The following is a 17,629-nucleotide window of genomic DNA, read 5'->3' on the forward strand; positions in this document are numbered from 1 at the left end:
GGTTGTAGCTTACAGAGGATGGAATGAAAGGTCAATTAACACAGATACATTCAAGGTCATGAAGGATCATCAATCCCAGGCTGGGGGTAGGGTACATTAGAGTTAAAGGGAGACAGATGACAAGAAGTGAATTTTGATTATTCCATGTGAGGCTGTGGGACAGTGGGGGAGGCTGGTGCAGAGGTTCAGAAAGGGTAGGGCCGTGGGCTGAAGCAGTCATCTTCTGGGATGCAAGGTCTCTTTCAGAAACAGTCAGGGTAGGGCAGCAGTGGTCCAAGACATGTCCCACAGGTCCACCAGAAGGAACACATTGGCCCACTGAAGTCCTAACAAGAGTGTTTATTGAGAAGCTTCACCCTCCAAAGGCTCACCCAGCTTCTCCTCGGCTCTTGCCTTGGTGGGTGGGGCAGTCTAGTTAGACAGCTCACTTTTAACCCACTTGGCAGTGCCTGGCGGGTCCAGCCCTTCAAGCCAAATCCCACTGACTGCTTTAAGGAAATAAATGTGTCATTCATCAAGTGCTACTACAAAGCCCCAAAACAGTCAGCAAGCAATGTGATTAGCTGCAAGACAAAGTTCTCTGGGCACTTGGGCCTCTGGATTCTAGCTCATACTCTGATTGTCATGTGATCTTGGGCAAGTCCCTTCTCCTCTCTGCGACTCCATTTCCTCAGATGTCAGAGACAAAGGGCCTCACAGTTTTCTGTCTGTGATTGATGATTTCGGGGCCTGGACTGATAGTCTGTTGTACCAAATGGAGACAAAGCTGGAAGATTTGGTGTTACTGGAATCCCAGGGGGCTGGGGAAATCAGGCAGGAATAATAATAATACTTATACTAGCTGGTTGCTAACATGTATCCTGCATTTCCTGGGTGCTGGGTGATGTTCTATGCACCTTGCATGTACAATAACACCTCTGACTCTCACTGTAGTCTAATGAAATGCTATCACTCTCTCCATGTTACAGATGAGGAAACAGGTACAGATAATGGAAATGGCCCATGGTCTTTTGCTTAGCAGAATCAGGATGCAAACTCAGGCAGATGGGCTCCGGAGTTTATGACCTTATCTAACCATCTATATGCAAGAGCCTCAGGTCCTTTGGGTGATTGGTATGAAGGGGGAAGGAAGGAGTGGGGAGATGTAGAGAAAGAGGCATCTCAGAGTCCCCTGCTTCCAACCACCCGTCATTAGACCCTTTTATCATACCCTCCCCCATCGAATGTTTGGAAAATGCTGTGTAAAGGCAAAGTGCATGCATTAAGTCATAACTTTCTTAAGTTGTATTGGTGATAGACACAGATAATTGACAGTTGGTGGATTTGATCAGCAGAGAGAAGACAGTGTGAAGCTGAGAGCTGACATAATTCCAGCCCAAAGCAAAGGTGACTGGAAGATCTCCATCTTCCCATTGGTCGGCGTGTTTGTTTGAAGTAACACAAGCATGGCTTTGGGCATGTTCCTCTTCCTGTTAGGGCCTCAGTTACCCCGTCTATGAAGTGGGGGGGGGGGGGGTGGATGGGGACAGTGTCTAAGTACCAGCTCTGATGATAGGTGACGCTCCACGTTTCTTCCAGGGAGACAAGAGGAAGGAAGAGCCCTGCCTGTTATTCCTCAGGCTCCAGGAGCCCACAGTCTACAGAAGAGGGTAAGGAAGAAAACCATACACCTGGTCTACACACGTGAGAGGCGTCTCTGAACAGGGCAGGTGAGAAGGGCATTCGATGGGGCCACAGGGCAGCAGGAGACAGGTCTAAAGAGGACTGTAATTTCGCTTTTTCAAAACTGAGAACTCACATTTATTGAGCACTGGCACTATCCCAACGGCTTTACATAAAATGAGTATTTAGTCATCTCAATCCTATCAGGGAGGTAGTGATTATGATCTCCACTGTATAAGGGAATCGAAGCATAGGGAGGGATGACGTAAAGAGCTAAAGGTTGCTGGACATGGTTGTGTGTGCCTGTAATCTCAGAGGCTTAGGAGGCTAAGGCAGGAGGATGGCAAATTCAAACCCAGCCTCAGCAACTGAGCAAGCCCCTAAAGCAACTTAATGAGACCCGATCTCTAAATAAAATATATAAAAGGGATGTGGCTCAGTGGTTAAGTGCCCCTGAGTTCAATCCTGGTACCCACCACCCCAAAAGAGCTAAAGTTTAGGCAGCTAGTAATGGGGATAGCTGGGATTCCGATCCAGGGAATCTGACTCCAGATTTTTTGTTCTTAACTACAATCTGCACTGCCAAGGTTGAGTGAAGCTCTGTGGATCCCCTGAAGCTTCTCCACATGCCTCAGCAATATGGGATTTCCTAGGAACCACTGACTCAGAAAGGCAGAACGCTGTGACTAAAGCAATATTTTAATGTGCACTTTTGTTTTTTTTAATTGACATTGTAATCCAGGTATTCTTACATTTTTTTTATATCTTTATTTCATTTTTATGTGGTGCTGAGGTTTGAATCCAGTGCCTCATATGTGCTAGGCGAGCATTCTACCACTGAGCCATAACCCCAGCCCCTTGTTTTGTTTTTTTAGTACTGGAGACTGAACTCAGGGGTGCTTTACCATTTAACTACATCCCCAGTCCTTTTGTTTTTTATTTTGAGATAGGGTCTTACTAAGTTCCTGAGGGCCTCACTACATTGCTGAGGTTGGTTTCAAATTTGCAATCCTCCTGCCTAAGCCTCCTGAGTCACTGGAAAAACAGCCATGTACCAACCACCATGCCCTGCAATGTGCATGTATTTTAAAATTCTTCAAATCAGTGTAGTCCTGATATCATTCATGATATCAGCATACAACAAAAAATGACTAGACAGCTGAAAAATTTGAAACTATGAACCAAAACTAAGGAAAAAAGCAGTTAACACAAAGAAGCAAATCTTTCTATGACACAGATGTTGGAATAAGCATAAGGATTTTTTTTTGTGTGTGTGTGTGAGTGTGGGGATACTGGGGATTAAACCCAGGGGCACTTAACCACGTGCCACATCCTTTTTAAATATTTTATTTAACTCAGGGTCTCACTGAGTTACTTAGGGCCTTCTTAAGTTGCTGAGATTGGCTTTGAACTTGCGATCCTCCTGCCTCAACCTCCCAAGCCACTGGGATTATAGGCATGTGCCACCAAGCCTGGCATCACAAGGACTTTGAAGCAGTTATTAATACAAGTTTGAGAATTAAAGGAAAAACTAGACATAGGTGAATAAAAGGAGAATCTTATTATAAAAATGGAAGTATAAGTAAAGTATAATCTCTAAAATGAAAACTTCACTAGATGGGGTTGACTTCATATTGAAAGTTGAAAAAAGAAAGTGTTAGTGAGATTGAAGGCAAAATGATAGAAATTATTTAACCTAAATTAGAGTAGAAAGAAAAATTATTTTTAAATTGAGCATAACAAAACATTGCTGAAAGAAATCAAAGATTTTATGTCCTTTTTGTGGTACTGGGGATTGGACTCAGTTATTTTTACTTTTTTTTTTTTCTTTTATAGTACTGGGGTTGAAGCCAGGGCTTCATGCATGCTAGGCAAGTGCTCTACTACTGAGCTACATCTCCAGTCTTGAATCCAGTTATTTTGACATAGGATCCCACTAAATTGCGGAGGTTAGTCTCAAACTTGCTATCCTCCTATCTTGACCTCCAGATTAGCTGAATTATAGGTATGCACCACTGCACTCACCCTGAAGTTTTAAAAATTAAATGAATGGAAAGATATGTCAGGATCAAAAAAAATTAATATTGTTAAGATGGTAATATCCCCCCAAATGATCTATAGGTCATACAATTTCTATCAAAATCTCAGCTGGCTTTTTGCAAAAATGGACAAGCTAGTCTGAAAATTCAAGAAACTTAGAATAGCCAAAACAATCTTGAAAAAGAACAAAGTTGGAGGATTTCAAAACAAAATGCAAACCAGAAATAATCAAAGCAAAGAGGTACCAGCATAAGAGTAGACATATAGATGAGTGGAATGGAATGAGAAAAGCAGAAATCAGTTCAAATTTACAGTGAATTAATTTTCAACAGGGATGTCAAGACAATCCAATGGAGAAGGAAAGTCTTTTCAACAGTTGGGGCAACTGAATAACCAAAAGCCAAAAAATGAAGTTGGGAGTCCTTCCTCACACCTTACACAAAAAATAATTCAAAAGCTATCAAAGATCTAAATGTAAGAGCTAAAACTGTAAAAGTATTAGAAGAAATTATAAATAAATTTTTGTGACCTTGATTTAAGCAAAGCCTTCTTAGAAATAACACCAGAGTGCAAGCAACAAAAGAAAAACAGATAAATTAGACCTCATCAAAAATAAAACCATATATGCTTCAAAGGGTACCGTAAAGAATGTGAAAAGTACCAAGTGCTATGGTACACACCTGTAATCCCAGCAATTTAGGAGGCTGAGGGAGAAGGATTGTATATTCAAGGCCAGCCTTACAAACTTAGTGAGATCTTGTCTCAAAATAAAAAATAAAAAGGGCTGGGGGTGGGCTGGGGTCATGGCTCAGTGGTAGAGTGCTCGCCTAGCATGCACGAGGCACTGGGTTCGATCCTCAGCACCACATAAATATAAAAGAAAGATATTGTGTCCACCCAAAACTAAAAAATAAAAAAAGAATTAAAAAAAGGGCTGGGGGTATAGCTCAGTGGTAGAGTGTCACGGGGTTCAGTCCAGTCTCTAGTACCACACACACACACATACACACACACACACACACACACTCACACAGATACCATGAAAAGTCAGCCAAGAAAATACTTGCAAAGTGGATATATGACAAGGGAATGATATTTAGGGTACATAAAGGACGCTTGCAATTCAGTAATAATAATAATAAAAAAGACAAATAATCCAATTAAAACTTGGGAAAGGATTTGCATGGACACTTCTCCCAAGAAGATATTCATATAGACAATAAGTACTTTAAAAGTTGCTCAATATCATCAGCCATAAGGAAATAACAAATTGAAACTGCATCAGAGACACTTCATACCTGCTAGGAGTGCTGTAATTAAAAGGATAATAGTGTTAGCCAAGGTGTGGAGAAATTAGAACCCTCATACACTACCAGTGGGAGTGTAGCTGCTTTGGAAGACAAGCTGTCAGTTCCTCAAAAGGTTATGCCTTGAATTACCATATGACCCAGCAATTTGGCTCCTAGGCATATACCAAGAAAAATGGAAACAGATGTCTAATAATAATGTCGATAGCAGCAATACTTTCAAAACATGAAAACAATCCACCAACTGATGAAAGGTAAACAAAACATGCTATGTAACGGAATATTATTCATCCATAAAAGAAATGAAGTATTGCTGCAAGCTACAAGACGGATGAATTGGGAAAACATTATGCTAAGTGAAAGAAGGCAGCCACAATAGATCATATATTATATCAGTCCATTTAAATGAAATGTCCAGAAGAGGTAAATCTATAAAGATAAAATGTAAAGCCAGGAATGGTGGCACATGCTTGTAATCCCAGCTATTCAGGAGGCTGAGGCAAGAGGAGCACAAGTTCAAGGCCATACTGGGCAACTTGGTGAGACCTGTCTCAAAATTAAATAAATAAATAAATAAATAGGACTGGAAAAGCAGTATGGATATTCCTTAGAAAACTTGGAATGGAACCACCATTTGACCCAGTTATGTCACTCCTAGGTCTATACTAAAAGGACTTAAAATCAGCTTACTAGAGTGAAACAGCCATATCAGTGCTTATAGCAGCTCAATTCACAAAAGCTGTGGAACCAACCTGGATGTCCTTCAACAGATGAATGGATAAAGAAAATGTGGTATATATACACAATGGAATATTACTCAGCCATAGAGATGAATGAAATTATGGCATTCAGTGGCAAATGGATGGAACTGGAGAATATCATGCTGAGTGAAATAAGCCAGTCCCCCAAAATTATAGGCCAAATGTTCTCTCTGATACATGGATGCTAATCCACAACAAGAGAGGGTAGGAAGGGGAAGAATAGAAATTCACTGGATTAGACAAAGGGGAATGAAGGGAAGGGAGGGGGATAGGAATAGGAAAGACAGTAGAATGAATTGAATATAACTTTCCTATGTTCATATATGAATACACGACCAGTGAAACTCTACGTCATGTACAACCACAAGAATGGGACCCTTATTAGAAGACGTCATATTCCATATATGTAATATGTCACGGTATACTCTACTGTTATGTATATCTAAAAAGAACAATTTTTTTTTAAAAAAAGGACTGGAGGTATAGGTGAGTGGTAGAGAGCCCCTGGATTCAATCCCCAGTATAGTAGCAAGGGGAAAAAAAAAAGTAAATTTTTGGTATCCTAGGGCTAGGGAAGTCGAAGGGAAATGGGAAGTGATTGCTAATGGGTATAGGGTTTCTTTAGGGGATGATGAAAATGTTCTAAAATTGTTTATGAGGATTGGGGTGTAGCTCAGTGGCAGAGTGCTTGCCTAGCATGCATAGGCTCTGGGTTCCAGGCCCAGTAACACAAAGATAAAATAAAATTGGTTGCAGTGATGGTTGTATAACTCTGTGAATATATTAAAAAATATTAAATTGTACACTTTTTAAATGGGTGAATTTTATGATGTGTGAATTATATCTCAATAAAACTGTTATATTTAAAAAAAACTGAATCAAGCCACAGTGACCTAAGGAGACTGTATCAAATGGTATACTATACATATACACCCACATATATTTTTGGGTACCAGGGATTGAACCCATGGGAGCTTAGCAACTGAGCCACATCCCCAGCCCTTTATTTTTTCTTTATTTTGAGATAGGGTCTCAATAAGTTACTTAGAGCCTCAATAACTTGCTGAGGCTGGCTTTGAACTTTCGATCCTCCTACCTCAGCCTCCATAGCTGCTGGGATTACAGGTGTGTGCCACCATGCCCGGCCTCTCTCTCTCTCTCTCTCTCTCTTTCTTTTCCAGACATGGGGATCGAACATAGGCAAGCTCTACCACTAAGCTATATCCCCAGCACTTTACATTTATTTATTTAATTTTTGAGACAGGGTTTCTCTAAGTTTCCCAGGCTGGCCTTGAACTTGTGATCCTCCTGCCTCAGTGTCCTGAGTACCTGGGATTTCAGGTGTGCACCATCACACCCAGCCAGGACTGGTTTCTAAAAAGTACAATGTGGGAGAAGTAACACTATATGATTTCCAATGCTACTTATGAAAAGTGATATATGTTTCTTCCTGACTCTCTTAGATCACAGAGTTTTGGATTCCTTTTTTAAAAATACCTTTATTTTATTTATTTATTTTTATGTGGTGCTGAGGATCAAACCCAGGGCCTTGCACGTGCTAGGTGAGCGCTCTACCACTGAGCCACAACCCCAGCACCAACCCCCGCCCCCCCAACTGTTTTGGATTCCTGACCCACCTTGTCAGAAGTCCATCTAGCTGGAAGGCATGAAATTGGAAATCATAAGGAGAAACTACATAGAAATAGAGTTGTCAAGGAGCCCCAGCTGGTCCAGGTCCCAGTTTATTAAGTCTTCCCAGCTCAGGCACCAGCCATTGAGTAAGGAAGAGTCTCAGGTGGCCCTAGACCCATCACAAGCTGCCATGTTGGAAGGACTCCAGCAGCTTATGGGGAGGCTCACTGGCAGAGAACTAAGGTATCCAGTCAGAGCCAGTATGTAGGTTGAAAATGTACCCCAATATATCCACATCCTAATCTCTGGGGGCCTATGAATATGGCCTTATAAGGGGGAGAAGAGAGAATTTTGCAGATGTGATTAAGGGGGAAAAAAGTTTGTCCCGTACTATCCAAGTGGGCCCTAAATGCAACTACACATATTCTTGCAAGAAGGTAGCAGGGGGAGGGGCTGGGGTTGTGGCTCAGTGGTAGAGTGCTTGCTTTACATGCTTGAGGTACTGGGTTATGAGCCTCAGCACCACATAAAAATAAATAAATAAAATAAAGATATTGTGTCCATCTACAACAAAAAATATATATATTTAAAAAAAAAGAAGGTAGCAGGGGTGTGCAAAATAATGGACTATCGAAATATTCAGCAATATGGATGACTCTCACAAATGAGTGAAAGGATTCAGACCAGAAAAGTGCATTCTCTACAATCCCAGTCATGTGATATTTGAGAACAGCCAGAATAGTGGCTGTTCAAAAGAGTGGCTGCTCATGGGAGAAGGGGGTAGACATGAAGGAGCTTTCTGGGGTGATGAAAATGTTCCATATTTCAATTGCAGTTTTGGTTACATGGATACATTTCTCAAAAGTCATCAAATTATACCCTTAATATATGTACATTTTATTGTATGAAAATTGGACTCTGTGAATAAAAACTTCACGATCCATTCATTACATTTTACAGTTGTAAACTCTGCAAATGTAAGTTCATAGTTCACAGCCCCTTGGGGCCAGAGTCTGAACAAGGCCCCACACGTCCTTCACATGGCCGTGACCCTTTCCATTTCCTAAGCACCTTCCCAGTCCTGTTCTGGAGTGTTCTTCACAGCCTCCTTTGAAAGGAGTCAGAGCCAGGACCCAGTGTGAGACAGAACTTCCTCCCACCACTCCTTCCCCAGATGAAACTGGTTTTTATTTTTTATTTTGTGTGTGTGTGTGTGTATGTGTGAAAAAGTAGGTAGCAAGCTCCTCTTCCCTGAAGGGATTCAAGTCAGAGATTGATAATAAGTGGATGTTGTAAAAGAGTGATTTGGACTTTGTGACCTAAGACACCCCACTGGCCTGGAGTCTGCCACTCAGAGAGGCTTGCTTGGGGACAAAGTGCTTAGGTCCAGCATCCTGACTCCAGGCAAACTTGGGTTTTGCTGCCCCTGGGCAACAACCGGGCAGCCCTATAAGGACGTGTAGCCAGCCTGGGTTGGTGTGTATCCTTAAGACATCCAGATCTATTCAGATGTCTGGGACCCAGGCTAGTTTGCCCCAGGAACTCTGACTTCCGGTTTTGCCCAGCTCTTTATTCTGGTGCTCTTGACCCCAGCAACTCACCTTCCTGTCGCTCTTATAATACAGTTTCAAATCTGTCCTGTGGCCACAAGCCCCTCCCTCCCTCCCTCCCTTCCTTCCTTCCTTTCGATTGAACCCAGGGACATTCTACCTCTGAGCTATATCCCCAGTCCTTTTTATTTTTTATTTTCAGAAAGAGTCTCACTAAGTTGCTCAGCCTGGCCTCAAATTTGCAATCCTCCTGCCTCAGTGTCCCAAGTTCCTGGGATTACAGACATGTGTCACCACACCTTGCTAGAATGGCCTTTTAGTTTCTTAGATACTACAAGCTCCTTCCCACCTCAGAGCCTTTATACATGATGGGCTTTTTTTCTCCCTACGAAACTCCCCCGCCCCCAGTACCTATGTATCTTTCAGGTCTCAGTTTAAATGTTGCCTTCTTAGGGAAGTCTTCTTTAACTCCCAGCTAAGTCAGATCTCTGTTAGATTCCATCCATAATTTTTTTAAAATTCCAACATTTAAAAAATTTTTTATTGTAATATATATATATATCATAATAGTTGTCATTTTAACCATTTTACTTGTATAATGCAGTAATATTGATTACATTTTCTCCACATATTTTTAATCCTTCATGGTGCCTATCACAATTAAAGTTAAACAGATAGCTGTATAATTATTTGTTAATGTCTGTCTTCTCTGCAAGTCTGAAAACCCTTCATGGCAGGAATTTGCTTGATGTTCTATGATATTCACCAGTGCTTAGCACAGTACCTGCCTATTCAACAATAAGTAATTTTGAATACATGAATGTATCATTCTTAGGAAAACCGAAAACAATAAAGATAATAAATAATGAAGAAAAAAAAGCCAATCATGTTCATATAACGTGGGAAAACGGGCTGTGGGAGTGGGAAAGAATTCCAGAACTAGAAGGTCCTGGTATTCCATGTTCCGTCGGAGTAGCTATATCCTTTTGGGTACATTTTCATTATGCTTGTTCCTCCTGGGCTAGCACACTGCTGAGACTGGGAGCTCACTCTGTCGTCCTTGGAGGGTTTTGCCAGTGAGAAGGGCTTGCTCGCTGGGCTTGCAGCAGCCACCTGTGAGTGTCCCACATTCTGAGCTCTTGGTCTTTAGCCGGCAGGTTGGGACAGGCAGCAGGCAGCCCTGGTGAGTAGGTCAGTTCAGAGCCTGTCATCCTTTCCTGAGCCAGGAAAGACCCTGGGGCTCCCATCTCCTGGCCTCCAGCCTCCAGCCCACCCCAAGTCTAGCCTGCACCCACCACTATGAGCCCCCCAGACCAGGCTCTCCCAGGCTTCTACTACTTCCACTCCTTCTCTGAGCTTCTTCATCAGGCCCCGGCTGTCCTCATGCCTCGCTGCCCCTAGCCTGGCCACACTGGCATCTCTAGACCCAGGACTAGAGAGACCCAACCTCTCTGGTCTGGTGATCACCTGTGACTACTCCATAGCACAGCTTCAGCCAGCACAGTGCCCCCTGCCTGCCATTCTGGGCATCCAAAATCTTTCAAACCCTGGATGTACTGTCCTCTTCTCAGTTTCCTTCAAAGACTTTCCTCCATCTTGTGCTTCTCCAGGCTCAGTACAGAGGACTTAACAGGCCCAAGACCCAAGCCCAGGTCAACAAGTGTCCCTGATGGGTAGGCCTCAAAGAGCACAGAACACAGATTGAGCTGTGCCAGATGGGTTCAGCTGGGGCCCAGCAGGTACTGCCTCTCCTGGCTCTGGCCTGGCTGCCTCTCTCTAGAGCCCCTCTCATTCCCAGCCCTGCAACTGGGATGGCACAAAAGGAAATTCACATGGGTCAGGCCAAGGTAGAGATCCTCCTCTGGCTCCCAGACTCCCTTCTCTACCTCCAGCCTCCTGCTCTGAAGTGCTGGGGAAGGAATGGGGAGCTAAGTCCCTCTCAGGCTGTTGGAGGATGCAGGCTCACCTTTCCCCAGATGCAGCTGACTCTAGCTACATATAGGCAGGCATGGGATGGAGCCTTGCTGCTACACTTGGCCTGCAGGGGCAGAGGAAGCGAAAGTATCACAGCAGCTGCAGCAGCAAGTGCCTCTGACCTTAGAGTGATGCTTAGCGAGGGTTCAATGTCCTTTCCTTGCAGTAACTCTGCAGGGCTGGCAGAGCAAGTTTATCTGCCCCATTGACTAACAGGTGGAGGAACTAAGGCTTAGAGAGGGTGTCTTGCCCAGGGTCACAGAGTAGGTCAGGAGGGTGTCTTGCCCAGGTCAGGAGCAGAACTGGACTGGAACCAAGGTATGTGCCTTCTAGCCTTCTGCTAAGAGAGCTGGGAGGTGCTCCAGGGGTTACCAGGCCTGTGACAAGTTTTTGGAAGCACTTTAATATTCGCTAGTGGATACAGTCCATTCAACCTTTCCTCCTGTCATGGAGGTTGGGCCTTTTACTTGCATTTGCAGAAGGTGATATTAAGGCTCAAAAGGGTTCAGCAATGTACCCAAAGTCACTCAGTCAGAAAGTAGTGGAATTCATATTCCAACCTGGGCTCTTTAGCCCTTCTCTTCCCTCACTGGGTCCTGAATCTATTTACCCTAACTTAAGGGAGTCCTTCCTGCCCCAGGCTAGGCTCTGTCCCAGGTTTGTCCACGTTCCTTTAGTGGGATTTGCAAAATAGTCCTAGACCTCTGGGAGCCCATGTGCTTGGCCTTCCCCTGATAAGGGGCCGGCCCTTATCAGGTGCCGCTCTTCTGCACATGAGCCTCAAAAACCACTCAAAGAGCTGGGCGCAATGGAGCAATCCTGTAATCCCAGCAGCTCAGGCAGCCCAGGCAGGATGATTGCAAGTTCAAAGCCAGCCTCAGCAATTTAGCAAGGCTCTGAGCAACTTAGTGAAACCCTATCTCAAAATAAAAAACAAAAAGGGTTGGGAATGTGGCTCAGTAGTTAAGCTCCCCTGGGCTCAATCCCAGGTACCAAATCAAACAAAAAACACTGTGTTCCTGACCTCCCTGTGGCCTCTCGTTCTCAAGGTTCCTTCTTCAGGGAACCTTGAAAAGAGAAAGCAGCCTTGTTATATTCAAGGACTGAGATTTTGAAGCATGCGTGGGAGCATCGGGTGGGGTGGGTAAGCCAGGCTCTCTCTGAGCCCATGACCCAAGGGAGAAGGATGTGGAAGACAATCAGTGCCCAGAGAGATTCAGCCACCCCTGGCTGAGGAAGTCAGCTTTCCTCCAGGGGCTCTTGCCTCTCTGTGCAACTGGTCCATGTCCAGGGAAGCGCTGGTCCTGGGCTCTTGGAGGTCTTGCAGGTGTCTCTCCTCTGGGAGACAGGAGTCCTCGCCGGCTTGGGGAGGTTGTCCAGAGACCCAGCCTGCCTGCCCTTGCTAGGGCCTGTTTCTGATGACGCGTCAACTTTCACTCCCTTTCTACCCACCCGTCTTTCTCGTACCCCCTGAGAACAGAGACCATATTCTTGTAGCTCAAACACTGGTAGTAGTTTCTCCCCATTACCACCGAGAACTCAGATCCTGGCGCTTGCTCTGTTCTACCCTCCAGCCACCCATCGCTCTCCCATCTCCAACCTCCCGGTCTTCCATTGCTGTGGTGTTCTCCTGCCTGCTGCTCTTTATCTCTTCTCTGATAGCCCAGGTCCTCTTGGCCACTCAAGGCGTATCTCAAGCACCCCCAGATAGAGACTTCTCACCCTCCTCCCCTAGACACACGTCTCAGATCTGTGTGACCCTGGAATTCCTTTCTCCCTACTGCTGGGTTGGAGAGTCCTGGGGCTGGGACTATGTCCTATCTTCTCAGGATCCCCCACTCCTGCGATTGACAGGGCATGGGCCAGAGTGGGCATTGGCGAAGGCCTGACAAAGTGAATCCACTTCCTTGGCATTGCAGACTAGTAGGACATACAACTTGGAAGAGAAAACTTCAGGGAAACTTCAGCCACCGCACTTAAGTACCGACAGCGAAATCGCAGCCTAGAGAGGCTCAGGGACTTGCCAAGGTCACACAGCACACTGGAGTGGAAACCTCTGGCTCCTCCCTGAACAACTTCTCCCTCACTGACCCCACATGCCAAAGCTCCCCTAAGAAGACAGGGAGACATTTTTATTGACTAAACATTCTTTCTTCATGTAACTGTAGCCCCCAGCTCACACCCCTGGGATGTGATTCATTCCTCAGTTGAACCGCTCTTGGCCACTAGGGGAGCAGACACACTAAATAGTGCTCCAAATGACAAGAGTCTGCATCCAGTGCTTACTCCATCCTAGACACCCATCATCGAGACCCTTCCTTTCATTCTTTCCCAAGTGAAGAATCTGAGGCTCAGAGAGAGAAGTGGTTTGCCCAGGATCACACAGCAGCATAGAATCTAGAACTTGGCCCCATAGTCTTGGTCCACTGAGACCCAACCACCAACTTACCTGGTTCCCAAATTGTCCTGGGTGGTCCTCACACTCATGCCTTGCAGGCTCTCCTGTGTGATCTCTCCGCTATCCGGCATGCTGGGGTCCTTAAGGATGCAGCTATGTCCGGCTCCAGAATTCTGTGGCATCTGCTGCAGGCATCTGCTGAAGAGAACTGGGTCTCCCACGACAGGGAGGTTGGCCTTGAGTGGGCAGTGGAGGCGGGCAGGGGGCGGAGGAGGCGGGGCCTGGAGTCACCCAAAGGGGCCCATTTCCTCTCTATTTTTAGAAGCTCAGAATGCTCCTCAACAGCAAAGTTGTTCAGGACTAAAACTTTCTTTTTCTTGGTGGTTTTGTTTCACTCAGGATGAGGAGAATTTCAATGAAGCCAGTGTTCTTTTTGATGCAAATCTGCCCCGGTTCTCCCAGGAGGTCTGGCCAATGGGCTCTGGGCTTCTGGGCACCCCCAGAAAACCTTCTCACTGGCTTTAAAAGGGCCACTTTGGAGCAAAGGGTTCTCAGAACAAAACCAGACACTGACCCTGGGGTGTCTGTGTACCCTGGTGCCCACACTGCCACCTCAGCTTCCTGGGAGCCCAGTATACCCCTGGGGGGGGGTTGCTTCTCAGCCCACCTCTCCCAGCCCCTGAGCTGGAGGCTGGACACCCAAGGAGGGCCCATAGCTCTGGCTCTCTGGGAGCCCAGATTGAGGGAGGAAAGTGACATCACCAACACCGAGGGCTGTCATGGAGTTCACAGAAGCATTTGCACTAAAGCGGACAGGAGAGAAGAGACCCCAGGGTGTGACCACCCAGTGACACCTGAATACAAACATGGTTCTGCCTCTTCAGCTAAGAGAAGGAGGAATGCTAACAGCAGGGTTTTAGGCAGCCATAAATACATGCGAGAAATTCATGTAGGGCAGGGGCTTTCTCTGAATACCAGAAATCTCCCCTCTAAGATTAACTGCGCATCAGTTCCTATATCTGCCATACCAAATACGATGGCTTAACACCACCAAAATGTATTCTCTTACAGTTCCAGAGACCATAAGCCTGAAATCAAAATGTGAGCAGAAGCCCAGGTGTGGTGGCTCACACCTATATTCCCAGCAACTCAAGAGGGTGAGGCAGGAGGATTGTGAATTCAAAGCCAGCCTCAGCAAGTTAGTGAGGCCCTGAATAACTCAGCAAGACCCTGTCTCTTAGTAAAATATAAAAAAGGGGTGGGGATATAGCCCAGTGGGTAAATACCCCTTGGTTCAATCTCTGGTACAAAAAAAAAAAAAGAAAGAAAAGAAAAGAAAGGAAGAAAGAAAAAGAGAAGAAAACGTGAGCAGGGTGAGCAGGGCCAGACTTCCCGCAAAGCTCTAGAGAAGATTCTCTCCTTGCTTCTCCTAACTTCTGGTGGCCCCTAGCAACCCGTGGTCTTCCTTGGCTTATAGAGGCATCACTCCAGTCTCTGCCTCTCTCTTTACACGTCTGTCTTCCCTATGTGGGTCTAGGTCTCTGTTTTCTCTTCTTGTGAGGACACCAGTCCTTGGACAAGGGAACACCATCCCACATGACCCCATCTTGACTACTTTCATCTGCAAAGACCCTATTTCTAACTTAGGTTATATTCTGAGGTTTTGGGTGGATGTGAATTTTGGGGACACACAATTCAAACTGTGTACAAGAAATGTCCATGGGGATTCCTCTAAGATATCCCCAGGAGGGTCAGTGAGTCTAGCTGGGTTACAGTGTGCTGTCTTAACAGGGGAAGGCAAGTGATTGAGAAAAAGCTGGACTGTGTCTGAGCAAATTCAGGGTACAGACCTCAGACCCCTGAATGCTGCCTCCCCCAAGTCTGGGCTCCTAGAGAGCAGGAGCTAGGGGCCCTCCTTGGGTGCCCAGCCTCCAGCTCAGGGGCTGGGAGAGGTGGGCTGCACAGGAGGCCTGGGGTCTGATTTGAGACCTGAGTCTTGCATAGACCACTACACCTTCCCTACAACCTTGGGAAGGTCCCTGGCCCTCTCTTGGCCTCCTTTTAAACTGTTTGGGTCACAAGGGTGGAGGCCTGGAATCTGGCCAAAGTGACTCCCAGTTCCAACTGGACAGGAGGAGATGATGGAGAGAGATTTGCCCATGAGCCATGGTTATACCAAGAGGACCATCAAGATGAGTGATAGGCCAGTGTGCCACCATGTGAGAGGCAGCTGAATCAGAGGGAAAAAGATGTTGAATTCCTGGCTTTTCAGAAGCCTTGGTCAAGATGAAAGCCAGGGAAGCTATGTGATAAGGAAGAACAAGTTCTTCTGCCTGCAACCCTCAGATTCCTACAGATCCTGGGAACTGGCAAGGGGAAAGTTGAAAGGGCAGAAAGACCCAAGCAGCTCTGGAGAAGACCTCCCTTGGGTAGATCTTCAAGGTCAGTGTGATCTGAGGGTAGTGAGGACCCTAGATCACCCAAGAAAGTGACAAGGCCACAGAGTGCCCAGTAAGGCCACAGAAGACAGGTAGTTGAGAAGAGAATTGGCACAGTGGCAACAGAGGCTTGGGAACAAGATTCTCAGCAGTCACCCGGGGACCAGGACAAAGGGTGCATCTATCTCAACAAAAGGTCAATGCTGGGTCATGGTGCCAAAAATGATAGGGAATGGGGGAGTCTGGTTTAGCTGACTTTAAAGATGGTGAATTTCTTTTTGGAAGGTAAATATAAATAACTTGCTGGTTTTTCTGTTGGCCCCGAGTCCCTCACACCCTCTCCTCTGGCTCTGCCCCTGGAGCAGACCCATATGAGGGTCTCCTCATCAGAAAACAGGCCTCGGGCTTCTGGCTGAGTTAGGCCAATGTGGGGTGGCAGCAGGAGAGCAGAGGGTGGCTAGAAGGAGAGGTTGGGGGTGGGGGTTCCTCTTGCTCCTTCCCTGCTGGCTGATTGGCCTTGTCCTCATAACTGCAGCTTCTGTCTTCTCCCAGCCCACTCTGGCTTTGAGCAGGACATAAGTGTCCCTCCTACAGATTCCCACAGACCTGAGTTCACCTCCTACCTCTTTGGTTTATGAATGGAATGATCTTGGGCAAGGGACCCTACCTTTCTGAACCTGAGGTTTGTCATTGTGAGGGTGGGCTGAAGTTGTGGGTGAACACTGAACAGAAGATTGAGAAGGTGTCTGGACTGAGCCATCTGCTGGGATGGGCTCTCTGTAGCATTGTCACATGTGGTTTTCAGCCACCCTCTCTGCCTCCTTCCTTCCCGTTGGCACTCCGAGGAGTCCTAAGTCCTCTCTACTCCACACCAAGGCAGAAAAAATTATGACCAGAAGTAGCTGGCCTAACTTGGGGTGAAGCAAATGTATAACAGGGACTTAGACTCCACTTTTGCCTGGAAATGTCCGGTGGGTAGCTAAAAGTAGGATTAAAGATTTGGCACTTTTGCCTTCCTTTTATATCCATCTGCTTTGTTCTGAGGCACCCTGGATTCCAGAATAAGGTCTGATAGATAAATATCTTGTGACAATTGAAGCTACCCCCAGGCAATAGCAACACTTTTGGCCAGGAGCAACTTTCTTATTGGAGACAAGGTCCCCCCAACTGACTATTCTGAGCTAGTGGACAGACCACACCTGATCAAGATCACCTCCTTCTCCAGGTGTGCAAAGCCTCCATCCCTTGCCTTCTTCCTTCCTTATCTTAGATTTCCTTTCAATAAAACCTCAAAGTCATTACCAACCCCTCAAAGACAGGGTAAGGACAAGGGTCCTGTTGTCTTCCTGGTGCCGCTGCACTGATTAAAGTTCCTTCCATGATCTTCACTATTACCTTTCCTGTTTGTTTTTTGGGGCAAGTGGTTGGACCTGATTTGTTGGCTCTCCTTTAGTCAGGACCAGAGGACTCTGGTGACAAATGGGCATGCCAAGCCTGATTTTCTTCCAACTGTTAGATGAGGATTAGTTAAGATGGGGCTTGAGATAGGAGAGGGAGGGTGGGGTGTGAACTGAAGTGGAAAATGAGCCACATAGGGTAAAGGGAAATGAGAAGTCCTTGAAAAGCCAGGAAAGGATCAGCTCAGAGTACAGTGTATGCTGAGGGTTGAGTCCCTGCCCACCTTCAGCCACGAAAGACTGGCTTTCATAGTCCTGGGCCTGTGTGAACCACCAGAACAGACTGGGACCCTGGACCCTTTTGCAGGGATGAGGCCAGAAAGGACCTTTTAGAATTCAGGTCTGATATCACACTGTTCCTCTGCCAGAAGCTTCCAGAAGTTTGCCTTCTCTGAATAACAGCTGAAGTC

General features: G+C 45.9%; 1 protein-coding gene across 1 annotated transcript in view; it reads right to left on the minus strand.

Annotated features, from left to right (window-relative positions):
• Positions 1-13,641, minus strand: part of Acsbg1 (acyl-CoA synthetase bubblegum family member 1) — a 55,394-nt gene extending 41,753 nt beyond the window's left edge. The window contains exon 1 of the mRNA XM_046428088.2: positions 13,376-13,641. Within this exon, the coding sequence (XP_046284044.1) occupies positions 13,376-13,506 (131 nt within the window). The 5' untranslated portion in view covers positions 13,507-13,641. The remainder of the gene's footprint in view (positions 1-13,375) is intronic.
• Positions 13,642-17,629: the final 3,988 nt, after the last annotated feature.

Source organism: Marmota monax, unplaced genomic scaffold (genome assembly GCF_021218885.2).
Source record: "Marmota monax isolate L192 unplaced genomic scaffold, Marmota_monax_Labrador192_F-V1.1 WCK01_AAM20220418_F8-fsc00111, whole genome shotgun sequence".
Taxonomy (NCBI): Eukaryota; Metazoa; Chordata; class Mammalia; order Rodentia; family Sciuridae; genus Marmota; species Marmota monax.